Source organism: Tursiops truncatus, chromosome 1 (assembly GCF_011762595.2).
Source record: "Tursiops truncatus isolate mTurTru1 chromosome 1, mTurTru1.mat.Y, whole genome shotgun sequence".
Lineage (NCBI taxonomy): Eukaryota > Metazoa > Chordata > Mammalia > Artiodactyla > Delphinidae > Tursiops > Tursiops truncatus.
Genome location: NC_047034.1, coordinates 76,071,185 through 76,098,617, shown reverse-complemented (window position 1 = coordinate 76,098,617; position 27,433 = coordinate 76,071,185). Strand labels below are relative to the sequence as shown.

The window sequence follows — 27,433 nt, the reverse complement described above, 5'->3', positions numbered from 1 at the left end:
TGACTTCTGTTATTATATATTAGTTTTACCTGTCCGTAAAAGATAATTGTTGAATGAATGAAGAAACAGTGGTTAAAATTAATCTATTTCTGCCTTTCTCACAAACAGATCCTTAGAAGAATCTCTAATCACCTTACTCCCAACTTACAAGCTATCATTGTCCAGCATATTGGTTCTACTTTGTTTTTATAATCCCCAAATGAATCATTATTATTTTCAATAGTCAATATTTGTTTAGATTTACCTACATATTTGCCTCTCCCCCCTCTTCATCCTGGCCCTTCTTTCTGATCCAGTATTCTTACTAAAGAACCTCTTTTAGTACTTCTTTCAGGTTCTGGTCAACTTGAGGTTTTTGTCTAAAAATATCTTAGTTTAGCTAAGTTTAGAATTTCAGGTTGATAGTTTTTTTCAGCACTTAGAAATCAGAAGACAGTGGAATACTGGTACTTCCCTGGCAGTCCAGTGGTTAAGACTCCGTGCTTCCACTGCAAGGGGGCGTGGATTCGATCCCTGGGGAGCTAAGATCCCGAATGCCAGTACCGTGTGGCCCCGCCCCCCCAAAAAAGAAGACAAGCAACTATTTTCAATTGTTGCTTCTTAGTAGACTTCTTAAGAAGTCTACTCTCGATACAATTGTTTTTCATCTGTAGGCAATATTTTCTTCTCTGGCTCTTTTTATCTTTTTGTCTTTGGTATTCTTGTTTCAGTATTACGTATCTAAATATGGATTTATTTTTATTTATGTTACTTAGTATGAAAATACATGTTTGGCATAATTTCTGGAAATTTTCCAGTCGTTATTTCTTTGAATATTGCATTTTTTCCCCAATTATTCTGTTCTCTCCTTCTGGAACTCCTGGGAGCTATATGTTAGGCATTTATCTATTTTCATGTCTCTTAACCTCTTATTTATATTATCCACCTGTTATCTCTCTGTGCTGCCTTCTGTGTACTTTTTTTCACATTAGTATTTCAGTTCAGTAATTCTCTCTTCAGCTATGTATAATCTGTGTTTAATTTGTACATTCAGTTTTTAATTTCAAAGGTAATATTTTTATGCCTGAAATTTCTATTTGCTTCGTTTTCAAACTTGCCTGATTTTTCATTAATTTCTTCTTCTCATGTTTTCAAATCCTTTTCAAATTTTTCTTTAACCACATTAATTCTATAATCTGAAGTACTTGAAGGTCTAATTCTGCTGTTGTGTCTGCTGACATTAGCTCCTGATGGCTCATTTCTGCATGTAATTTTGTATTACGAGTTATCTTAAAGAAGACTCACAGGACTCATTCGGAGCCTAAGTTGAAGATATATCTCTTCTGTGTAGTTTGTCTTTCATTTAGGCCAGGTACCCAAAGAGTATTATCAGTTCAGAACTTTTTTTAATGTTAATTTCTGTACTAAAGGGTTCCTGAACCATGCAGAGCTTTATACTGGTTTATTTTCAAGTTTCCTTGTGATCTTCCTGTGCAGATAGAAGATTTTTGGTTTTCTATTCTCTCTTTTCAGTGAGGGCCTCTACATTATGCGAGAGTCTTAATTCTAATTCCCTTTCTTACTGAGGCCTAAGCCCTGTCTCCTGACCCTCTGCAGCTGTTAAAATACAGTGCCCTTGTTTATGAACATTGGCATATTATGAACATTGGCATATATCTATTGGGTAGTTAAAAGCATTGGTTTATACTTATCAACCTAAATTTTGGTTCCCTTTTTGTGATGACTCTTGGAGATTTCCCTTAATTTCTTAAGAGGTTAAGCTATTCATTTAAAAGTATGTATGTCATTTTTTTATCCAGCATTTCTATGTGTTTTATTTAATTTCGCCTTATCTAGTTGGCCTTGATTTCAGAAATCGAAGTGTAAGTGTGGTTATGATCTTGGAAAAGTTTAAAATGGTAGTGACATTATGCGAAGTTTACTCTAATTTGAAAACTCTTAGGTAGTATTTGGAAGCTTAACCGTGCATCCTAAATGTCAGACTGAGGATTTTGTACCTAATTCAGTAGTCTGTGGGGGTACCATTGAATAATTTTGAGCACAGAGTGACACAATACTATCGCTACTATTTTATGCAAGTTCCTCCCTTTGTTCCTGCTGCTCCTAATAAAAATAATCATAATAGGGCTTCCCTGGTGGCGCAGTGGTTGAGAGTCCGCCTGCCGATGCAGGGGACACGGGTTCGTGCCCCGGTCCAGGGAGATCCCACATGCCGCGGAGCGGCTGGGCCCGTGAGCCATAGCCGCTGAGCCTGTGCGTCCGGAGCCTGTGCTCTGCAATGGGAGAGGCCACAACAGTGAGAGGCCCACCTACCACAAAAATAATAATAATAATAATAAATATTTATTGAGCATCTATTATGTGCTAGGAACTTTACTAAGTACTTTACATATATTAAGTCATTTAATCCTCATATAAGGTATGTACTATTATCTCCACTCTGTATATGGAAACTGAGGCAGAGAGATTAAATAACTTGCCCAAGTAAACATGGCTAGAGCCAAGACTCAAAGCCAGAGTCCATGCTTTTAATCACTGTGCATTTCCTTCATAAGTATTACTTGAATGCCTGACACTGTATTGTTCTCTAAATAATATTTAATAATTTAGTGTTCAAAATGTTTTATTACTAGATAGCCATAATGGATTTTATTTTCTTAATCTAAATGAGTTCTCTCATGAATGTATATATAATTATCTGCTTTTAAATAGGCTTTAATATCAGAATTCAGAAAGACTAATTGACTTTTAAATGATCTTTCTGAGAGTTAATATTTCCCATTGAGTATTTGTAGCCCCACGGCCCATACTTAAGAACTATAGCATTTTCTCTTTAACTTGAAACATTAGACGTTTAAAACTAAACATCTGTATCTCAATTTTGAAAATACTTTGGATTTAGATGGAAAGATAGATTGGCAAAGATTTTTATATATTTCTTTGTAATTTAGTCATATTACATAGAAATAAAAATGCATATATTTTCAGATGTGTTTGGCTAATTAATAGTACTGTGAATAAAACTGCATTTTACTATTAAAAATGGGGGAGGAACCTAAACATCTAGGTTTTTCCTTAAATTAGTGTCCCAGGTCCTGAGAAAATAATCTTTAATATAAAATTAAGAAAGGCAGGAAAAAAAAAAAAAGTAAGGCAGCTTTGTAAAAGCTTTATACTACATTCTCCCAGCTAGCCAGCTCAGTATTTCTTTGTCTGACTTAACAATATGCTAAGCAGTACACTAAATTACATTTGAGTAGATATCCTTAAGCAATAGAAGGGTCAATAAAATCTTGAATGGGATTGTTCAGTGGTCCCCGATCAATGAAATTTTTAGGAAGAGGGTGTTGCTATGGTAATTAACAACCTGGAAAAAATTTAATGTTTGCAATACATAAATGTTCCAAAATCTGGTTTTTTAAATTTACTTTCATAAATATGTAGCCTCCAGCAATAAGTAAATAGTGAAATTTTTCACTATCAGTAAGAAGATAGTGCAATTTGTATTTCAGAGTCCAGTTATTGTAAAGGCTTAAGTAATTGAAAGCAACCGTTTCAGCTTTTAGAGGAAAGGCTCAATTTTCATGATGAATGTGGATTACCTTGGGTATTACTAGACTGTTAAGTAATTAAGAGTTCACAACTCTTAATACATATTGAAATCCCAGACTCTCAGTAAATGGGAAGGTTAATATTTTTTAAAACTCAGTTTTATACCTGGATATAGTAGGGCTGCTGTGAGCAGCAATAAAATATGGGGGGAGAAGTTGAACAATTTGTTTCTGTGAATTGTTAGGGTTTAATTTTTGTGGGAGTCTGTGCAATTTCCTATGTAATACCTGGATTATTTCTTAAAAGTCCAAAGGAATAAGTGACAAAGACACAGCCTTAACCTCAAAACTCTACCGTGCAGAAGTATTATTTTGAGAGACTATGGCAACCAGGAAACAGTATACTTTTAGATGTGCCATGATAAGTGCCCTCTTTTTAAGCTTTTCTTTTTTTTTTTTTAATTTATTTTATTTATTTATTTTTGGCTGCGTTGGGTCTTCGCTGCTGTGCGCGGGCTTTCTCTAGTTGCAGCGAGTGGGGGCTACTCTTTGTTGCAGTGTGCAGGCTTCTCGTTGCGGTGTCTTCTCGTGTTGCAGAGCACAGTCTCTAGGCACGCGGGCTTCAGTAGTTGTGGCATGCAGGTTCAGTCGTTGTGGCTCACGGGCTTAGTTGCTCCATGTCATATGGGATCTTCCTGGACCAGGGCTCGAAGCTGTGTCCCCTGCATTGGCAGGTGGATTCTTAACCACTGCACCACTAGGGAAGCTCCGTGCCCTCTTTTTATACTTGGAATTATGTAAAATATGATATGCCCCACAAAGATCTGGATTGGTGAGCATTGTAATAAGCAGAAAAGAAATCATATCTTGGGAATTCCCTGGCGGTCCAGTGGTTAGGACTCCGCGCTTTCACTGCCATGGCCCGGATTCAGTCCCTGGTTGGGGAACTAAGATCCCACAAGCCCTGCGGTGCAACTGAAAAAAAAAAAAGAAAAAAGAAATCATATCTTGTAGCTCAGAGTGTTATATGCTGATATAGAAGCTACTATCCTTGCAGAGTGGGAAATGCCAATTGCAAGATATTTCTGTGATACAGGTCACTTGATTTCCCTGATGTATTAAATAAAATCTGAGATTATGACAGATTTATTTTGAAGTCAGATCCCAGCACTACCACTTACTAGTTTATGATTTGGAGCAAGATACTTAATGTAATAGGTAGATGGGTCAAAACTCGTCTCTTGCATCCTAGAAAATCACATGAACCTCACATGTAGCAATTTTAACAGCCTTCATCCTGGGATACCTTCTGTTTCTAAAATACATTGAGATTGCCTTCACTGTGAATTGAAACAAAATCTTAGTTTTAAACAAAACCAAAAAATAAAAAGCAATTCCTGGGCTTCCCTGGTGGCAGTGGTTGAGAGTCCGCCTGCCGATGCAGGGGACACGGGTTCTTGCCCCGGTCCGGGAAGATCCCACATGCCGCGAAGCGGCTGGGCCCGTGAGCCATGGCCGCTGAGCCTGCGGGACCGGAGCCTGTGCTCCGCAATGGGAGAGGCCACAACAGTGAGAGGCCCACGTATCGTAAAAAAAAAAAAAGCAATTCTTTCCTTCCCTCCCTGACATATTTCCAGAAATGAAAGTAACTTTTGGTGAGAGAATAGGGCCTGTGTATAAGTAAGCTAAGTTTTAAGCCAGAAGGTACCTGCAGATAAATGTCACTTAGAGGGGTTTTTTTGATTATAAAATATCTGCTTTATTTTTAAGAATAAAGGACTATTATTCCATGTTAAATGTGGTTGCCATTCTCTGTGAAAGCACTGAAAATTCTAACATTTTTTATTTCTTAAGTTTTTTGTTCTACTTAAAATGTCCCTTAGATTTTAAAAGGAAATAAATATACATTAGTTGAATCTGAAATTCAACTTGCCATTTAGAGTTCTAATTTCAGCTGCTCTCTCTTAAGTACCTTATTTCTTTAAAATAGTTCTTTTGTGACAATATTATTCAGTGCTTCAAGCACTGATGACAGTGAAACAGAGTTCTACAGGCCTTTTGTAGTTATATGAGTTGTTTCTATAGGACCTGCTCTGATGATGTGTAATTGTAATTATCTTTGTTTAGCTTTAAACACTATTTAAAATAGATGGTGTGTGTTTGCTGCTAAGACACCAAGGAACTTTGCAGAAACTAATTATCTCCTTAGCAACATTCTTAATAAAACTGCCTTCTGAATGAAGAGAGGTAGTCAATATTTTCTTCTCTCTCCGTAGCCATATGAAGTTTAATATGAATTTTGTATTGCTTTCCCTTCTCCTTTTATACATAATGAAATCAAAGAAATAGAAGATAGTAACTGATAACAGGGACCTCTATACAGGCATAATTTTCATGCCTTTTTCAAAGCAGAGAACCTGCCCTGAAAAAGGATCTAGGTAAATAGATTCAGCAGTGACCTGAACACATGCAAGTGCTTGCCTTAAGCAGTTAGTCTGTTATGTCTCTGGGGTCCATGCAAGTTTGCAGTGTGCAGACTGTCATCTCCTGTGTCAGTATTTGCACATCTTACGGATATACTTCCCCCTGGCCCTTACTACTTCCCTCTTCATTTGTCTCATTAGTCATACTGGCCTAATAGATCCTCAGTTAGCGGGGAATAAGTCAAATTTCAACTTCTGAGATTATATATGACATGGGTTGTTCTACTCACCACATATATTTTCACCAAAGTCTTTGTGAAACAGTCAGAAGTAATATTGCCCTAGTTATGAGTTCTAGAATAGATAAACATTTATTGAACAAATGAGAAGAGCATAGTCAATAGTTCATTCACTCTTTCAGCAAATATTTACTGAATATTGGAATACCTCTGTGAATAAAAGCAAAGATCCTAATCCTCAAGAAGCTTACATTTTAATGCAGAGAGAGACAGAGATAAACAATAACTTAATAAATAAGTATATTTTATAGTAAATCAGAAGATGATAAATTCTATGGGGGAAAAAAGCAGAGCAAGGTGAAGGGAAATCAGTAATGCATAGAGGCAGTAGGGTTCAGTCACACTGCTCAGTATGGTATCGGGAAAGGCCTCATTAAGAAGAGATTTGAGCAAAGACTTGGAGGAGCTGAGGGAATGAGCCAAAAACAGATGCGGGGAAGAGAATCTCAGGCACAGCAACGCTGTGTCCTAAGGCAGGATCATGCAGTGTATTCAAGGAGACTGAAGAGTCTGGGGTTGCAGTCAGGGAAGTATCAGGCACCTGATCGTGGACGGCCTTGTAGACTATTTTGAGGACTGGTTTTCACTATGAGTTAGAGAGCATTGTAGGACATTGGGGTTTTTTTTAACAGCTTTATTGAAGTAAAATTCATATACCATACAATTCACCCCTTTAAAGTATACAATTCATTGGTTTTTGGTATATTCACAGATATGTGCAACTACCGCCACAGTCAATTTTAGAACATTTTCATCACCTCAGAAAGAATCCCCCAGCCTTAAGGAACCACTAATCTACTTTCTGTCTCTATAGATTTCCCTGTTCTGGACATTTCATATAAATGGAATCATACAATATATAGTCTTTTGTGAGTGGCTTCTTTTACTTAGTATAATGTTTTCAAGGTTCATCCATGTCGTAGCCTAGATCAATACTTCGTTCCTTTCTACGGATGACTAATATTTCATTGTGTGAAATGAAATACCATATTTTGTTTATCCATATGTCAGTGATGGACATTTGAGTCATTTCCACCTTTTGGCTATTATGAATAATGCTGCTATATACATTTGTGTACAAGTTTTTGTGTGTATTGTAGAGTGTTGAGTAGAACCATGACATCTGACTTATATTTTAGCAGGATCACCCTGGCGATCAAGTTAATATGAATTGAGAAGTATTATTTATCTTAAAATATTCAGAATGAATATGGGTTATTATAAAAATGCAAGTTTCCTAGACATATATAAATGAACTACACCCATTATGCATTCATCTACTGAGTCATTATTCTTGTTGTGTTTCTGAAGCACATGATCGTACCTTGCAAATAAATGAGCACCTTGGTTTGGGTTTTGAGCTGGCTTTTGCCTTATCTCTTCACAAGTCAATCAGTGTTAAAGAGTTCTGGTCCTTGCTGGCAGCAGTTGACATGTTAGGTTAGCTGTGTGAGCTGAGAGGCCAAGAACCAGATCAGTACGGATGGAATTGTTCTCCCAATAGAAGAAATCCCTCTGTCTTCTCAGAAACAGGATAGAAGTGGAGTAGAAAAGGGAGGTGAGGTGAATGTATTAGTAGTGCTGCCAACATTACCTGAGCCCTGCCTGAACTGTGGATGAGGAGAGCTCTTTAGTCTTCCCCAGTGCTGTCAGTCAGATCAGTACTTTCTTAAGACTTTTGACAAGGAGGAAAAGTAAACCTAGATCAACAATCCTCTTACTGCCAGATTCCCTTTCAAACCAATAATAATGACTACACATAGTAGGTTCTCTATAACACTACTGGATTCAAATAAACCCTCATTAACAAGCCTGCACAATCATTAATGGTCTCATTTTTCAGTTATTTTCTCTCTAACTAGCAAAGACAGATGAAGAAAAATAGGCTCCCCCCACCCCCGCAAGTAATTCATGCTCATTGTAATAAAAAAATTTAAATATAAAAGTCAAACTCATTCATACTACCACACAACTCAGAGCTAACCACTGTTAATATTTTGGTATATTTTCTCCTAGTGTTTTTTTCTTTACCTGAAGGTTTTTGAGTTTTGTGTGTGTTATGTTTGTTTTTGATGTAATAAGGATCACATTACGTTGTCTATAAAGTTTTGTACTTGCTTTGCCCACTTTTAATTATACTGAGAACATTTTACCATGTTATTAAAATTACTTAAAACGATCCTAATGGCTCTATAGTTTCAATTTTAAGGCCGTATCTCTGTTTAACCATCACCATTTGACATTTAGATTGTTTACAATTTTTTGCTTGATATAAATACTGCAGTAAGCATCTTGTATATTGATAAACCCTTGTCCTATCTCTGAATATTTCCCCAAGGTAAATGTACAGTGAGGCAGTCTCAAATATTGCTAGTAGAAGTGTAAATCCGTAACTTTTCTGGAAAGCAGTTTGACATTATATATTCAAGGGCATGGGGTTGACTTCATGGCTCTTGTTGTTATTGAAGGTTTTTTTTAGTTTCTTGATTTTTTAGAAGCCCTAACTCAGGTGTTGGAAGTGTTCTATATCTTGATCAAGAAGATGGTTACATGACTGTATACATTGGTTAGAATCATCAAATGATATCCTTAAAAGTGGAACATTTTATTGCCTATGAATTATATCTCAATTAAAAAATTAAAATTTTAAAAAACAAAGCACTGTAGTACCAAACTGACATTTTTTCCTTGATATGGTTAGAAAGATAGATGAAAAGAAATAGTTTTCTTACTATGTATTTCAGTGTTATTTAGTGACATGCCCTAGAACCACCAGATATTTGCTGGTGTTATGAGCACATGATTTGAAAAACACTGATCCATAGCAACTCCTAAGAGGGGATTATGATGACACTAAGAAGTAAAATTTATTTAGCATATACTATGTGTTAGACACTGTTTTAATACTTTATACCCGTGCTATCCAAAATGTAGCCACTAGCCTTTGTAACTATTGAACACTTGAGAGGTGGCTAGTCTAGTTTGAGGTGCGCCACAAGTATAAAATACATATTGGAGGGCTTCCCTGGTGGCGCAGTGGTTGGGAGTCCGCCTGCCGATGCAGGGGACACGGGTTCGTGCCCCGGTCCGGGAAGATCCCACATGCCGTGTAGTGGCTGGGTCCGTGAGCCATGGCCGCTGGGCCTGCGCGTCCGGAGCCTGTGCTCCGCAACGGGAGAGGCCACAACAGTGAGAGGTCCATCCCGCGTACCGCAAAAAAATAAAAAATAAAAAAATATTGGATTTCAAAGACTTAGTACACAAAAAGTGTAAAATATCTCATTAATAATTTTTTAAGTTGATAATGTTTTAGATATATGGATTAAGTCAAATATGCTATTAAAATTGACGTTACTTATTTCTTTTTACCTTTTTAATGTGCTTACTAGAACATTTAAAATTACATAGCCACTCACATTTGTGACTTGCTTTGCATTTCTATTGGATAGTGCTGCTTTATTCATTTAATTTTTATTTAATTCTCATAACAACCCAGTGAGGTAGGTGTTTTTATTATTATCATCAACCTTATTTTTCAGATGAGACTTAGAGTAGTTAAGTACTTTGTCCAAAGTCATAGAGCTAGTAAGTAAGTGGCAAAGCTGGAATTGAACTCAGTTTGTTTCCAATCTGGGCACTCAGTTGAAATAATATTTTAGGAAGATTTATCTAGCTATAATTTTTTTTTTGCGGTACGCGGGCCTCTCACTGTTGTGGCCTCTCCCGTTGCGGAGCACAGGTTCCGGACGCGCAGGCTCAGCGGCCATGGCTCACGGGCCCAGCCGCTCCGCGGCATGTGTGACCTTCCCAGACCAGGGCACGAACCCGCGTCCCCTGCATCGGGAGGTGGACTCTCAACCACTGCGCCACCAGGGAAGCCCTAGCTATAATTTTCTTAAATCCCTTGCTTATAAATGTCACAAGATAGCAAAATATGTTTTTATCAAATGGAAAATATGTGAAGCTTTCTGCCTACTAAAAAATATTGTAAACCAAAGCAGAGAAAAAACAGTATAAAAGTAAGGAATCATTTAGTTTTGTTTAAAGATTTCTGTCATCCAAAGATAATTAAGAATGAGATTTAAGACAGTGTTGCCCTTTGGATAAAAATGACTAACTTGATTAACTAATGGCAGCTGTTAGTTTCATTACTACCCGAGATGATGCCTGAGCTTTGGTAATAATATAATTCTGACAAAGTCAGGACATTAGTGTTTTTTTGTAGAGAGTACAGTTTAGAGCTTAGAAAACAGTTAGCATTTTGAATTTCTGTAGATAGATTTGAAGCTGGGAGGATGCCGATTCATATTATCAACAGGTTCTTTATAGATTTCTACCTAAACAAGTAACACTAGAGACTTGGACCTTCTCCTATAACCACGAGTTGGTTTGATCTCTGAATTATTTACTGAAAAATTAGGATCCTGTGACAGAATTTACATTTCAAAGGAAGAGGAATTCAGAGGACACTTCTTCACTTGTAGGTATTTCAGAATCAGTTTTGAAACTGTTGGAACCATCACCATCTACCATCTCTTGGTAGAGATTTTTGGGAGAGTTTACTTTTCTCCTGTAACCAAAGTGTTAAAACACCATTGCCAAGAGCTGTGATGGAGTGTGTCACCTGTCACTGACAAGCATTTATTGAGCACTGTTATGTGTAAAGTACTGTGCAAGGTGTTAGAAAGATGAAGACATATTCTATGTCGTTGAAGATCTCAGTGTCTAATGGAAAAATAGGCATATAAATGAATAACTGTAACAAGATGCTCTTTTAAAAAACTAAATTTAACCCAAGATTGAAATCTGTGTCCCCTGATTCCAATTTATTTGTACACTGAAACATATTTTTTTAATTAAAAATAGCGTTTTGTTACAAAATCAATACGTAATCCTTATAGGAAAAAAGTTTAATACAGTTAAGCAAAAATAAGATAATAAAAATATTCATACTACCACCATCACACCATTGGAAATATCAACCATCTTGATGTATGCCCTTTTAGGTTTTTTCCTATTAATGTATACACACGTATGTTTAAATAAAGTGGAATATACTATACGTGTACTTTCAATGAAAATACTTATATATGTCATTTTTAATAACTGAATAGCATTCTATTGTCCAATTATGCCACAAATTATTTAACCAATCCTCAGTTTTTTGTTCACTCAGCAAGTACTTACTGAGCACCTATGTATTCCAAGAGCTATCTTGAGACTAGATATATTGCAGTGAACAAAACAAATATTTTTTGATATTCATTGTTTATATTTTTTTTACTCTTATAAACAGTGCTATAACAAACATGATTTTATATACATCTTTACACACTTGTCCATTTGTTCACTTGGGATAATAGTAATTGGGCATGTACTATATGCCAGACAATCTTCTGACTTCATTTCATATATTATCTCATTTAATCTTCATGATCCGAAAGGTAATATTCTTGTGGTTCCAATTTTCAAGTGAAGAAACTGAAACATTAAGAGAAGACAGTTAAGTAGTTTGCCTTAGGTCATATAGCAAGGAAGTGCAAAGCTAGAATTCAGGTTCAGATTTTTGGGATCCTAGATTCAATGCACTACTAGCAATGTTGAGATGAAATTACTGCATCAGAGAATATTAACATTTTTAAGATGCTTAAATACTAATTTGCCAGCCAGAAAAATTTTACGTTTATAGCTTCACACCATGCCCTTCCAACCCTGAAGTTAACTGCTCCTGATTCTTAAAAATAAACAAATTTTTAAAAATCATCAATTTGGGACTTCCCTGGTGGTGCAGCGGTTAAGAATCTGCCTGCCAATGCAGGGGACACAGGTTTGAGCCCTGGTCCAGGAAGATCCCACATGCCACAGAGCAACTAAGCCCGGAGCAACTAAGCCCGAGCGCCACAACCACTGAGCCTGTGCTCTAGAGCCTGTGAGCCACAACTACAGAAGCCCACGCACCTAGAGCCCGTGCTCTGCAATGAGAGAAGCCACCGCAATGAGAAGCCTGCGCACTGCAACGAAGAGTGGCCCCCAGTCGCCACAACTAGAGAAAGCCTGCACGCAACAACAAAGACCCAACGCAGCCAAAAAAATAAATAAAACTAATAATTTTTTTAAAATAGATTAAAGAAAAGAAAAAAAATCATCAATTTGTATGGAGAAAATTAGTTAAAAATATTTTACTTCAACTCAAAAGAAAGAAGAAAGAAGCAGATGAATAATGCAAAGCTAAAAGAAGAGACCAATAAATGAAAAAGTCAGAAATAGAGACAGATTCAGAGAGGTATGTACTGTCTGGTTTCAAAGCAGCCTCCAGTTCCAGATTCCAGCCCCTTCTGAGGCACTGATCTTACACTGGTTCAGTGATAGACCCCCACCCCCATGTCGTCGAGTACACTTTTTTTCTTTTGCTTAAGCTAGTTTGAATGGGTTTCTGTCCCTTGCAGCCAGAAGGTTGCAGTTTAGGAAAATGATATTATCTTTTACAAGTTTATAGGATGTGCCTTTTTGTGTGGTATGTAAGACCCTATCCAGTGTTTGCATATTTGTTTCAGGATTTGATGGGTTAGACAATAAAAAACTTTAAATGAAAGGAAAAGCTCAAAAATGCTAATCCTGTGTAGTGATACACGAGAGACTCGTTTACTTCTTTATTTCCTATGTTATCTACATTTTAATGTTTTTTAATGATGAGAAAGATGTTGTACAAATTTTTAAAGGTCAATTGATGTCCCTTGGGATAATTAAGTAGTAAAGTATGTAGTTGATTATCCTCTACACACTCCTGCAAAACTGTATTACCTTCCCCAATTGAATGATGCGTCCTTTAGGACATAAGTTCTTTCACTAGGATTATCATTAGAACTTCTGGGCTTGAATGAGACCTGTTATTTATAAATCACCTTATTGTACTCTCTGGTCTAAGAGGCAGTGTAGCACAGCAATTAAGAGCAAGGCCTCTAGTGACAGACTGACTACCTTTTTTAAATCCTAGTTTTGCCATATGTCCACTTGTATGACCTTAGGCAAATTATTTAACTTTTTTGGGCCTCAGTTTTCTCAACTGTAAAATGGAGGTAATAATAGCTCCTTATGTCATTGTTATGATGATTGGGTGATATATATAAAATATTAGAGGAGAATCTGGCGCAGGGTAAGCACTTACTTAATATGTGTTGCTTGCTGCTGCTGTTGTTATTACTATTACATTTGGGGAAAATAAAGTAAAAAAGACTTTGGGGGCTTCCCTGGTGGCGCAGTGGTTGAGAGTCCGCCTGCCGATGCAGGGGACACGGGTTTGTGCCTCGGTCCAGGAAGATCCCACATGCCGCGGAGCGGCTGGGCCCGTGAGCCATGGCCACTGAGCCAGCGCGTCCGGAGCCTGTTGCTCCGCAGCGGGAGAGGCCACAACAGTGAGAGGCCCGTGTACCGCAAAAAACAAAAAAAGACTTTGGATACTCATTGTCACCACCTCTATTGTCACCCATACTTCCAAATCACTTGTTTTGAAAACTACTTTAACGTAATTCGAGAGCAGAATTATATTATCATGCCAGGTAGGAATATACTGGGGCAGTGGTAAAAATTTACTCTGACGGTAGTCCAGTTGCCAGGTGACTTCTGTGGTCTTTGGAGAAAAAGCTTTAGTAACTTGGTTTCCATTTGTGCTCACACAAATTTCCCCTTTGAAGCCTCCAGACTCAGTACCTCTATAATTAATAGACTTGCGCAGTCTTCAACATCCTGTTTGCTACAGATAGGTAATTTGGAGCTTTGTTTCCTGTTGGGTTTGGGGGGGTTGTTTGTTTCTTTGTTTGTTTTGGTATGGCGGTCACCATTCTACTCCTCTAGTTGTGGTTGCTCTGACAAATTGACGTGGTCTTGAATGTTCCCAGTGGTGAGAAAGTACATCTGTAGCTCTCTTCATTCTCAGATGATAACCTCCTTTCGTATCTTTACGTAACTGATACGACAGGCAGTTCAGTCTTTGAGGAGTCCATCTCTTGCCCTGTGGACTATGAGGATAGTCCTTTCTCCTCGCGTGATACTCCAATGAATGACACAGGCACAGTGCTGGATACATGCAGAATCCCATTGGCTGCTTTTTTGTTCTGTATCTTCACAGGGGGAGAGGAAGTAGGACCAAGGGCTCCTATTTATTTGTTTTGCTTTGCTTTGCTTTTTGTTTTTTCATAAATCAGGTGTCCAGTACTAAGGTGGGAACTGGGAAGGAGTAGCTACAGTTTTTAATAGGCAGTTACACTGTTTGTAAGAAAGTATCATAGGGTAAAGTAACCTCAATGGAATTGGTTATAATCAAGGAAATATTTTATATCTTAATTCAGTGTTTCCCAAGGTCTGTTCTATAGAAAATTTGTTTGGGGAGATATCGATAGATATTGCATTTAAAAAGATTCTTAGCCAGCTAAGTTTGGAAAAATCACTGTATCCTCCTGGAAAGGAGAGAGATTCACATTAGCATGCTAAAGATTGTGAGAAACTTCAGAGTATAGAAACCCTATAGATATAACTTTTTTTCTTAATTCTATCTTAATATAATGTTTTTATTAAAGAGTATGTGTAAATATAAGTTAGAAAATATAATGAATACCCTGGGATCCTTCACCTAAGGACTAGAAAATTGCCAATAACATGGATCTATCTGTGTGATCTGCTGAAATTACATCCTTTATCTCCCTACAAGAAGTAAGCACTATCCTAAATTTTGTGTTTAATTCCCTTGCTTTGATGGGGAGAGTTGTATTTTTATCACTAATTCTAAACAATGCATTGTTTAGTTTTACTTATTTTTGAGCTTAATAAAAAAATTGTATCATACTTTTTCACTCAGCATGCTTCTAAGATTCATCTGTATTGTTCCATGTAACCTTGTTCATTCCTTTGTCGGTGCTGTGTACCATTCCACTGTGTGAACATACCACAGCTTGCTTCTCCATTCACCTGTCCACAGATATTTGAGTTGTTGGTTTTTTGTTTTGTTTTGTTTACTATTGCTATTACTATTGCTTCAGTCAGAGAGCAGCAAGAAAAAAATGTGAGCCAAGGATATTGACGGAATGTTATGATTATACTGTTTGGGAGCAAGAGGGAAGATATTTATTAAGTAGCTGCTTTATATGAAGTACACTTCCAAAGCAGGGCCTAAAATACAAAGAAAGTAAGATGTCCCTATCTTTGATGATCTTATGTCCAGATAGGGGACTTAAACAAATCTGTATTTCTCAAATTAGGATATGATTAGTACCAGAGACACACAAAGGCACCAAATAAACATGACACATCTTTTGGAGTGTCTGTTTTCTTAGAATTGCCGGGGAGAGGGGATGTTCAGGGGTAGAATTAAATAATTTAACTGGAATTTAATTTAAATTCCTTGTCAAAAATATGTTTATGTTGAAATTTAAAAGGTCCTTTTATGAAAAATAACAAAATTGTTATGTATTTTTAAAACAAAATACCAGACCTCAAAGAAAGATGTAAGCTGGTAAACCAATTTGGACTGTACCCTCAGGACTAATAGATTCATTGTCTTCTGTTGTTAGGGGTTCTTAGGAACAGAAATTTGAGAAGTGTTAATGTATGTAAGTTAAATAAAATGCATCCAAAATAGATATAATTAACTCTGGCAGAGTAATCAGGAAATGCTTCACAGGGGAGAGAGCATTTGTGCTAGACCTTAAAGAGTAAGTTGGATTTCCATAGGAAGAAAGAGCATTCAGGACTGAGAAAACAGCATAATTGAGGACAGGAGGTGGTGGGGAAAGGCACAGCCCATTCGAGAAATAATGAGTTCTTTCTGGGTAAAGTATATACATCCAGTGAGGAGCAAGATGATGTGTGTGTGTGAGATTCCTGATATTTTCCGACATAAATGTTGAAAGCCAGACTTTTTCCTTACTCCTGACAAAATTGCTGTTGAATATTTAGCAAAAGTATAGCATGGTAGGTGACATTTAAGCTGAGGTCTTAACTTCTTTAAAAAATATGAATCTGATTCATGTATTCCTTCAGCAAATACTTAATTCAACATCTACTTTGTACTAAGGATACACACATCAAGAAGATATTACTCGAGGTGTACATTAACTGGTAAGAGAAGTCATTAGAAGAGAACTTGCACAGCTCCCACTACTGCTGCTATCCTCTGCCTTCACATCACAGTGGAGAATGCTCCTGGCTAAGCCCAGCCTTCCTACTGGGGCGCCAGATTGCATCCCCTCACCTACCCCAGGGCATCACTCCAAACCTGCTCCTCTCTCAATCCTGACTGGGTTTTTCCCACTCTATTGGATCATTCACAGAAGCATAGAAACATGCTAGGATTTTTCCCCATCTTTAAAAACCTTCTGTTAACCTCCTATCTCTTTCCACATTCTATACTATTTCTCTGTTCTCTTTTATAGCAAAATTCTTCAAGAGTTGTTTTCACTCACTGCCTCTGATTCCTCTCCTTATATATTCTCTTAAACCTCCACCTTCTTTTAAACCTTACCTCTTCTTTTAAGCCACTCCATTCAGGCTTTCATGCCCATCAATCCCCACAATTGCTTCTGTTGTGGTTCCAGGGATCTCCACACGGCTAAAGTCAGAGTCACCTTTTAGTACTCATTTTACTTGCAGCAGCATTTGACACAGTTGATCAGTTCCTTCATTTTGAAAGACTTTTGTCACTTAGCTTCCCGAGACTGTACTCGCCTAGTCCTCCTCCCTCACTTGCCATTCCTTCTCTGTCTCTTTCGTTCATTTCTCCTGTTTTTGGAATCCCTGGAACTCTGTCCTTGGACTACCTCTCTTCTTGTCTGCACTTCACTCCCATGTAGTCTCGTGGCTTTAAATTTTATCCTCTAATGACTCCCAGATTTACATCTCTAGTCTAGAGTTTTTCAACTTCAGCACTGTTAGTATTTGAGGACAGACAGTTCTTTGTTGTGGGGAACTGTCCTGTGCATTATAGGATGGTCAGCAACATCCCTGGCCTCTACACACCAGATGCCAGTAGCACCCCAGCAGTTATGGCAACCAAAAATGTTCCCAGACATTGCCAGATGTCCTCTGGGCATAAAATCACACCCTTCCCCATTGAGAACCTCTATTTTTAGTCTGAGCTTCTCCCCCAGACTCCAGATTTATATATCTAACTATTTGACACTTCCACTTGAATGTCTAATAAACATCCATATTTAACAATGATCAAACCAAGCTTCTGATATTTCTTCTTAAATATAATACCCCTCAGACTTATCCATTCTTCTTATTTCTTAGGCCAAAAACCTTGTTGTCTTCATGACTCCCTCTTTCTCTCACCTACATCCTGATTTACCAGTAAATCTTGTGATCCTTCCCTTCAAAGTGTGTCCAGAATCTGATGCCCCCTCACCACTACCAACCTGGTTCATGCCACCATCACTTCCCATCGGGATCATTACAACTGCCTTACCCTTAACCCCTATAGTCTGTTCTCAATACAGCAGTAGAGCGATCCTGAGGAAATATGTAATTCAGGGCATGTCACATCTCTGCACAAAACCCTCCAGATGTTTCCCATCTTACTTAAAGTAAAAATCAAAATCCTTACAATCCTTACCAGGCCTTACATGATCTCATCTTCACACTCCCCTCCATCCCCTTCCCTTAATCTCTCTAATCTCATCTCTTACTACCCAACTTCACTGCAGCCACACCAGCCTCCTTCCTGTTCCCTGAACATACCAGGCCTTGGACCCCTTGTGCTTGCTCCTCTCCCAGATATGTCTTCCATTGCCTTATTCAAGTCTTGGCTCAAATGTCAGTTTCTCAGTGAGGTCTTCCTTGACCACTAGATTTAAAATCTCACACCACCACTATCACCTCCAAGTCTCCTTCAAACCTGCTTTATTTTTCTCCATAGCATTTTCTTCATCTAACATACTAGAGAGAGTTCTCTTGAATAAGAGAACAAGATTGTCTGGGTTTGCATCCCAACCTGGTCGCTTTCAAGATATAAGACTTGATTCCTGTGCCTCGATTTCTTTGTAAAATAGGATAGTTTCTATCTCATTAGAATAGTACCTCGCATATAGTAAGTGATATGTTTTCACCATTATTATTATATTTTACTTATCAATTTTGCTTATCTTCCCTCCTCCCCCAGTGGAATATAAATTCCATGAGAGCAGAATTTTTTTTACTTCACTTACTGCTATATTCACAGCTTCTGGAACAGTGCCTGGCACATAGGTGCTTAATAAATGTCTGTTGATCAAATTGTTATCTCTAGAGAGACTAATGGGGAGAAGAAGAGTCATGGAAGACTTGAGCTTTATGTATACTATTTAAAACTTTTACAAAAGGAATGTATTCATGTATTACTTGTACCCTCAAAAAACTCATAGGCTTACATGGAAAATAGACATGTAAACAAATAAATTCCTAGAGGAATATTGTGAGAGCGAGTTGGGTTTTAAAAGATGCATCGTTCCACTAGATAAAATGCGAGAGGGATGAGACAGCTTTCTAGACAGAGGGAATAGTGTGTGCAAAAAGCAAAGAGGTATAAAACACAGCGGTAGCTCTGACAACTGTAATCAGTATTTTGAGGTATTAAAAGTTCCATCTTGGTGAATGGATAAAGAAGATGTGGCACATATATACAATGGAATATTACTCAGCCATAAAAAGAAACAAAATTGAGGTATTTGTAGTGAGGTGGATGGACCTAGAGTCTGTCATACAAAGTGAAGTCAGTCAGAAAGAGAAACACAAACACCATATGCTGACATATATATATGGAATCTAAAAAAAAAAAAAAAAATAGGGGCAGGACAGGAATAAAGACACAGATGTAAAGAATGGACTTGAGGACACGGGGAGGGGGAAGGGTAAGCTGGGACGAAGTGAGAGAGTAACACTGACATATATACACTACCAAATGTAAAATAGGTAGCTAGTGGGAAGATACTGCATAGCACAGGGAGATCAGCTCAGTGCTTTGTGACCACCTAGAGGGGTGGCATAGGGAGGGTGGGAGGGAGACGCAAGAGAGAGGGGATATGGGGATATATGTATACATACAGCTGATTGACTTTGTTATACAGCAGAAACTAACACAACATTGTAAAGCAATTATACTCCAATAAAGATGTTAAAAAAAGAAAAAGTTCCATCTTGGGACTTCCCTGGTGGTCCAGTAGTAAAGAATCTGCCTTACAATGCAGGGGACATGGGTTCCATCCCTGGTCGGGGAACCAAGATCCCACATGCTGCGGGGCAACTAAGCCCACGCACCACAACTACTGAGCTCGCATGCCCCAGCTAGAGCCTGCGTGCTCTGGAGCCTGTGGGCCACAACTAGAGAAGAGAAAACCCGCACGCCACAACTAGAGAGAAGCCTACGCACCGCAACAAAAGATCCCGTGTGCTGCAACAAAAGATCCCGTGTGCCGCAACTAAGACCCGACAAGGCCAAAAATAAAATAAATAATAATAAGTCTTAAAAAAAAAATAAAAGTTCCATCTTATCCCTCTCTCTCACTAATTCCTATGTTCCAGCTAAGTATTTGGCTATAATTAGAAGCTTATTACTCCATTAAGGCAAATATCTCGGGGTTTTTTCTCATTATTTTCCTGTAAGTCTTTTTCTATTTTCCTGCCCCCCAGAACGTCCATTCATTTTTTTCATCATACCACTCTTCAGATTTGATTCTAAATTCCCGCTATGTCTTTGTTATAATAAGAAACTCACATGTAATTTCTATCTGTGGAGTATAGTAAAAAAAAGAGGAGATAGATAGATAGACAGAGTTTTGTTATAATATGTAGCTTTGTTTAGGAACACAGTTGTTCAGCTCAATTATTTTAGTAATTAAAATTTTAAATCCTATAAATGTTAGTGTCTAGTCCCTTATCAAAGACTTAAAAGTGAAGAAACTTGTTTTTCAATGTGTGATGCAAGACTTTTTGAGGTTGACTTTTTAAAATCAGGGATTTTTTCTGCCCACCTTCCTTCTCTACATAGAGCTGGGAAAGAACCCTTGATGACAGCACAAACCAAGGCAAGCAATAGTGCTAATCCACTAGATTAGCTCCTGGTACCATCACTGTGTATACCATCTCTCATGTTGCATTGTGATTGTGTATCTCTCTGAGAGCCCCTTAAAGTTAGGAGTCATAACAAGTGTTCATATGAACACCTAGTTCAGTGCCTACTGCATAATGGATGCTCAGTAAATACTGGTTAAATTTAATTGAACTGAGCTGAATTGAATTGGATTATAGTACCACAGGGGAAGGGGATTTCTGAGTTTGCTTTTTAAGTAAGACTGATTTAAAACAAATCTAGAAAAGAAAAATCATTCTTTTTTGTTGTTTTTAAACATAGTCTAAAGTTTGGGGTACAGATACCAATATGTTCGTCACCTATAATTTTTAAAGCATTCTGCAATGACTCATCAGAGTCCCCAAATAGATACTTTTTAAAAAGCCACAATGGCCCTGGGGAACAAAATTAGGCCTGGCAAATATAAATAGTGTTTTCTCTTTGCAGTCAAGAATGTGGGGTCTTGGGCTTCCCTGGTGGCGCCGTGGTTAAGAATCCGCCTGCCATTGCAGGGGACACGGGTTCAAGCCCTGGTCCAGGAGGATCCCACATGCTGCGGAACAGCTAAGCCCGTGCGCCACAACTACTGAGCCTGCGCTCTAGAGCCCGCCAGCCACAACTACTGAAGCCTGCGTGCCTAGAGCCCGTGCTCCGCAACAAGGAAGCCACCCCAGTGAGAAGCCCACACACTGCAACAAAGAGTAGCCCTGCTGTCTGCAACTAGAGAAAGCCTGTGCACAGCAACAAAGACCCAACGCAGCCAAAAATAATAAATAAATAAATAAAATTAATTTTTTTAAAAAAGAATAGATACCTAAAATCAAAAAAAAAAAGAATGTGGGGTCTTGTTGATACACAGAGGAGGATCTTTAAGTATAATTTCAGGAAAGTTACTCCTTTCCTTTGCACATGTAGGAGTCTCATGTGAAGCAAAGATCACCTCATAAATTCCTATAGGGTTTCCCAGCATATTTGTTTCATTCTTACTAAAAGTCCCTAATCAATAACTTCTGTGTTATCTTTCAAAAAAGAAAGGCAATGCTGCCTCATTTCCTGACACTTGTTTTCTGGCCTCAAAGTGTCTCCTGTCCAACTGGCCAAAGAGCCAGGCTAGACAGAGGTGCCAGTATTAACAGAGGTGTTCAGTAGAGGAATAGATGAATTTAGCTTCTGCTCCTTTCCCTCTACTTTACTATTTTCTTCTTTTGCAAAGGAGTTTGGAATTTAAATTTTCTAAGCCTAGAATCTTCCAGGTCTAAGACTGCACAGCTGTGGTAATAATAAGGTACCTGGTCATTTCTCCAACCCTCAATCTGCTATAGATCTGTATCCTGAGAACGAGTCCGGCATACTTATAAGTAATACCCCCAAAACTCCTGTGTTATAGAGAAGGCTTTCTTGCCAATGGGTAGCTATTTTAATTACTTCATTTATTCCGTATACCTTTATTGGGTACCTACTAGGTGTCCGCCTCTGTGGTAAACCCTGGAGAGCCAAGATGAATAAGTGTTAGTCCCACCCTAAATAACTCACAGTCTATTTTGGCATCAATAATGTATAGAGTACCTAATTAATAATAATATGGTGCTAAAATAGCACTAGGACAAAGTGATAATAATGATGGGGGTGATTAGTTCAGCATGGAGGAGAGTTTGGGAAAGCTTCACAGAAAAGGTGGCTTTTAATCCTCAGCCTTAAAGGATAAAAGGGATTTCATCAGACAAATGTCCTCTATCATTTCAGACACAGGACATAATAAGAGCAAAAGCATAAAGGTATGGAAGCTCAGGACATGTTTAGGGAACAGTGAGTGGTTGGGCATGGAAGGCACATAGGCTGCATGGTTGGTGGGAGATAGAACCAGACAAGTGAGAGTATTGTGTGGTACTGAAGGGCACAGATTCTAGAGCTGGGTTTGAATCCCAGCTAAGACACTAACTAGCTTTTGTGATCTTAGCAAGTCACTTAACTTCTCTATAGCTTGGTTTCTTCATTTTTTTAAATGAGGATAATAGCATATATACACATACTACGTTTATATGTATACACACACACAGCTCAAACCAGTTCTCAGAACAAAAGAAATACAAGTATTATTAGGAGGCCACATTATGAAGGGCCTTGAATTTTAATCTGTATTATTCTGTAAGCAAAAGAAAGGTTTTAAAGCAGAAGAGGGGAGAGTATGCAACAGGATATAATCTGTATCTTAGAAAGTTGGTGCCACTTTGGAGAGTAGACTGGATAAAGAAAAGACTAGAGGCACAATACAAGTTCTGAGGCAGTTTCAAGAGTTTAGATAAGAGGTGCTGATAGAACATGGTTCTGAGTTGATAGTAGCCTTGCCCTTAAAACTTCTGGGTTCCTGACTAGAAATTTCAAACTTGAAATATTAGTCTTAACAGATCTCACAAGTTTAACGCTAAAAGACACAGTGAGAACCCTGGGGACGCGCACAAAGGGGTTCTCCTTCTAGTCTGGATGTTTTAGTGCTCAACTGATGCTTCTATTCTGCACCCAAATATCAGACCACTGCTTCTTCCATTCATGATAACCTTTCATCTAGTTAAATGTCATGAGCAAGACATTCTGTTTTGGAGATGCTTTTTTTTTTTTTCCCTTGAGTAACCTCAAGTCTACTGGTCAGTTTCCTAGAGGAAGTTCTGGCTTCTGGACTGCACAGCCGAAGCAAGGACAGCTCTCAAGTTACATCAAGGTTAGCAAGCAGAAGATGAAATGGTGATGGAGAGGTGAGATGAATGGTGCAACTTCCCCTCTTGCCTCGCTGCAGGCTTTCTCCACTGACCAGAGGGGTGTTGGAGAAGAGCCTTGGGCTTTGTGCTTCTTGTTATAACCCATCTCCAGGTAGCCTGCTGATTCCTGAACTGTTGGCACAGACACCAAGACTCCAGTGGTGGTTGAGAATAAGTCTGAGCCCATTCCAACACACTTCTCTCATGTTTTCTTTATCAAATAACTAAATGTATTCCTTGTATTTGATAGCACAATCACTTCAGTTTCTGGCAAATTTTGTTGGGATCTTACTTGAGAAAAGGGTTATCAGAGCTTAAAGGAGTTTTAAAAAGTAAAAATTAGATGCACATACTGTAGACTCTTCTCTTGACCCCTTTTATTTTTCATTAACCACATTCCTGAACAACTCATTTCTGAAAACCCATCATATTTCTGTAAGAACCATCCAAAAATTGACCCTAAATTGCAATTTTCTGTGGTACTGAGAAACCATGTATGACTACAATAAAAATCCATTTTGTGAAAAGATACAAGTGATTTGTTTCTTTGGGGTTAATAACTATTTATGGGAATTTATGTGATGAGGCATGAGCTGGCTTTACACAAAACTTAGAGAAGGCATTGCCTCTACCCAAAGGATATTTAAAGTCTGTCAAGACAAATAATGAATTCTGGTGTCAATGGGACTTCCCTAGTGGCACAGTGGTTAAGAATCCACCTGCTGATGCAGGGGACTCGTGTTCAATCCCTGGGCTGGGAAGATCCCACATGCCGCAGAGCAACTAAGCCCGTGCGCAACAACTACTGAGCCTGTGCTCTAGAGCCCACATGCCACGACTACTGAAGCCCGTGCATCTAGAGGCCGTGCTCTGCAACAAGAGAAGCCACTGCAATGAGAAGCCCACACACTGCAACGAAGAGTCGCCCCCGCTCGCTGCAACTGGAGAAAGCCCCCGTGCAGCGACTAAGACCTAATGCAGCCATAAATAAATAAATTTATTTGTTTGTTTATTTATTTATTTATTTTAAATGACTCATTTAAAAAGGAGTCATCATTTGTTTTTTTCAATCTTTTGGCCGCACCACGTGGCATGTGGGATCTTAGTTCCCTGACCAGGGCCCCCTGCAGTGGAAGCGTGGACTCTTAACCACTGGTGTCAATTTCACTTCTCTTGAAAGCAGTGGAGACTGATAATGTCATTAATACCAGGAAATTATCGTGTGCTCAAATCATATCACAGTCCCTCTTTGGTGCTTTGTAATAAATTTTTTAGACCTTTTATGTTGATTAACATTCTCTAGCATCAGATAGCCTAGGCTCAAATCTGTGTCAAGTTATGTGGCTTTGGGAATGTTATTAAGTCTCTGTGGCTCAGGTTCCTCATCTATAAAAAGAGAGTAGGGCTTCCCTGGTGGTGCAGTGGTTGAGAGTCCGCCTGCCGATGCAGGGGACACGGGTTCGTGCCCCGGTCCAGGAAGATCCCACATGCCACGGAGCGGCTGGGCCCATGAGCCATGGCCACTGAGCCTGCACGTCCGGATCCTGTGCTCCGCAACGGGAGAGGCCACAACAGTGAGAGGCCCACGCACCGCAAAAAAAAAAAAAAAAAAAAAAAAGTAATAAAGTACCTCCTCATAGGAGCATAAGGACTAAATGAAATGAGAGAATACATTTAAAACACTTAGAACTTTGGTATATAGTAAACCATCGAAGGAAATTTGACTAATAATAGTAAATAAGATTGACTGCTGTCTCCAAGTTGGGGATACAAAATCACTACACAAAATGGTTGGATTCCTGTCATCCTCCCACTACATTAATCAGCAGTTCAAGAAGTAGAGGGAAGAGGTGAAGGGTCATCTGATCCATCTCCCTTTTCCCCATTCCTCTCTCAACTCTCTACCATTGTTTCTTCACCTTACACTCATGCGAAGCCCTAAGCCTTTTGTCTATATTACAGCTAAGAGCTAAGATCTAATAAGTTCTGTTTTGGTTGTTTTTTTTTTAATAATAAAAAAAGTAAGGCAGCCTTACTTTTAAGGCTAGGGGAGACAAGTTTTAAATGCAGCGTTTTACAAGTTACATAGTCTTTTCAAATAAACAGAAACCTCCTTCCTCCAAGCAGGATTACCTGTGCTTGCCTTTCTCTTGGCAAGATAGCTCTGGAATAAGAACAGAGATTTTTCTAATATCATTCTCCTCATTATTCACCTGCTTCCATTGTGCCTACTCAGCTAACAATATCAAGAAGTCTAGGGACTTGCCTGGTGGTCCAGTGGTTATGACTCCTTGCTTCCACTGCAGGGGGCCCTGGTCAGGGAACTACGATCCCGCATGCCATGCAGTGCAGCCAAAAAAAAAATTTTTTTAAGTCTAAGAAATGAGCCTTACCTTCAGGATGTTTTATGCCAGAAGTTGGCATTTCTTTATTAAGGATCAAAGATTCATATTTTTATTTAAGATTTACAGAGCTGATTACATTATTACCGGTCCTTTATTTTTTCCCTTTAAAAACATTTTTTTTTTCAATCTTTTGGCCACACCGCGCGGCATGTGGGATCTTAGTTCCCTGACCAGGGCTCCCCTCCCGTGGCAGTGTGGACTCTTAACCACTGGACCACTAGGGAAGTCCCTAAAAACGTCATTGTAATTACGGTCTCATGCTTCTTTTTAATTTTTTTGCGGTACGCGGGCCTCTCACTGTTGTGGCCTCTCCCGTTGCGGAGCACAGGCTTTGGACGCGCAGGCGACATGTGGGATCCTCCCGGACCGGGACACAAACCCGTGTCCCCTGCATCGGCAGGCGAACTCTCAACCATGGCGCCACCAGGGAAGCCCTAATTAAGGTCTCATGCTTTTAATGACCTCTCTTCCAGAGATTGAAGTGCCTAGTCAAAACCTCTATGTCCCATTTACTCTACAAAAGCCAAGGTGCTTGTTTTTAGGTAAACAACTGTTTGGATAACAGTTTTTGCCCAGTAAATATGCAGGCAGCAATTCAAAATCCTTATCTCTGATGGCTCACTTCTTCGTCGCTTAAGTGGAGTTACTTATAAAATAGTCAATTTAAGAATAAAGCTACTGACAGTTGTGTCTTATCCATGGTGATGCAGTTAGGGAGGTAACCCCACCATGAGTACCCCCAGTATCTTTTTTTTTTTTTTGCGGTACGCGGGCCTCTCATTGTTGTGGCCTCTCCCGTTGTGGAGCACAGGCTCCGCACACGCAGGCTCAGCGACCATGGCTCACGGACCCAACCGCTCCGCGGCATGTGGGATCTTCGCGGACCGGGGCACGAACCCGTGTCCCCTGCATCGGCAGGCGGTCTCTCAACCACTGCGCCACCAGGGAAGCTCCCCCCACCAGTATCTTATCTCCACCAAAGAAGGACATTGAGTTATCTGAGTTATTTTTGTGGTTTGTGTGTGCGATAATGTCAAGCTCACTGAGGAGACAGTGCTGTGAAAATGAGAAATGGAACCCATAAGTTGTTACTCTGAGATTTCTCACTTTCGAGTTGGTCTTCAGAAATAGTCTCAGTTCATAGAACCCAAGTCAGGTGCCACAAGGTTCACCTGGTAGAGAGAAGTAAAGCTTGAAGAACAGGACAGGGGAGGAGTATGGCTTATGGGAAGAGGGATGAGTAGCAAGACAAAGGGAGACAAAGTAAGGGAAGGTAGGGGCAGGATGATAAGATGAGGCAGTGCAGCGGTGCAGGTTAATGAGAGAGAAAACCAGAGATTTATGTAACATCTCCAGGAGCAAATAGGCAGGGAAGGTTCTCCAGCCCACATGCATCTGTTCTGGAATCTGAAAATTACTTTGGAGGGTTTTGATTTCTTAGGAGTCCCTCTGCCTGATATTCCACAAAGCTCCAGCTCCTGCCTGATATAGCACATAGGACCCTAGTACCTTGCATACAGGACATATTCAAGTATTTGCTGACGAAAGGAAGATGGGGCAAGTCATGAATTACTTTTTTCCCCATAAACCAGAATCTATTTAAACTAACAGTCCAAACCACTCCTATCTACCTGGCAAGCAAGCCCTCAAAAGATCAAACAGGGTAGTGTTCTTACCAGTATGATGGGACATTTTGCTTCCTTACTTATGAAGATACCCTGGATTTTCTCATTCTTTTTAAATCACTTGTTAAATAGAGAGGGTGGGAAATAGAGATGGTGGGAAGGGGAGTGTGTGTGTGTGTGTGTGTGTGTATGAAACCTAAACAGAGTGGAGTCAGAAAACCTGGATTCTAATCTATTTAGCCAGTAACTTGCTGTGTAAACTTGGGCAAGTCCGTTGATTTG

General features: G+C 39.0%; 1 protein-coding gene and 1 long non-coding RNA gene across 5 annotated transcripts in view; one reads left to right on the top strand and one right to left on the bottom strand.

The window, feature by feature from the left end:
* Positions 1-23,655, top strand: part of VPS45 (vacuolar protein sorting 45 homolog) — a 67,067-nt gene extending 43,412 nt beyond the window's left edge. For 2 of the 4 annotated variants that reach the window (XM_033860217.2, XM_033860216.2), the window contains one exon: positions 23,016-23,655. In XM_033860217.2, the coding sequence (XP_033716108.1) occupies positions 23,016-23,103 (88 nt within the window). In that variant the 3' untranslated portion in view covers positions 23,104-23,655. Of the gene's footprint in view, positions 1-108; positions 19,106-20,815; positions 22,947-23,015 lie in introns of those variants that run through there. The other 2 variants (XM_073808234.1, XM_033860209.2) reach the window with 2 other exon arrangements.
* LOC117309655 (uncharacterized) overlaps positions 11,619-27,433 on the bottom strand; it is a 72,731-nt gene continuing 56,916 nt past the window's right edge. The window contains exon 4 of the long non-coding RNA XR_004523965.2: positions 11,619-11,754. This is a non-coding gene — a long non-coding RNA (uncharacterized lncRNA). The remainder of the gene's footprint in view (positions 11,755-27,433) is intronic.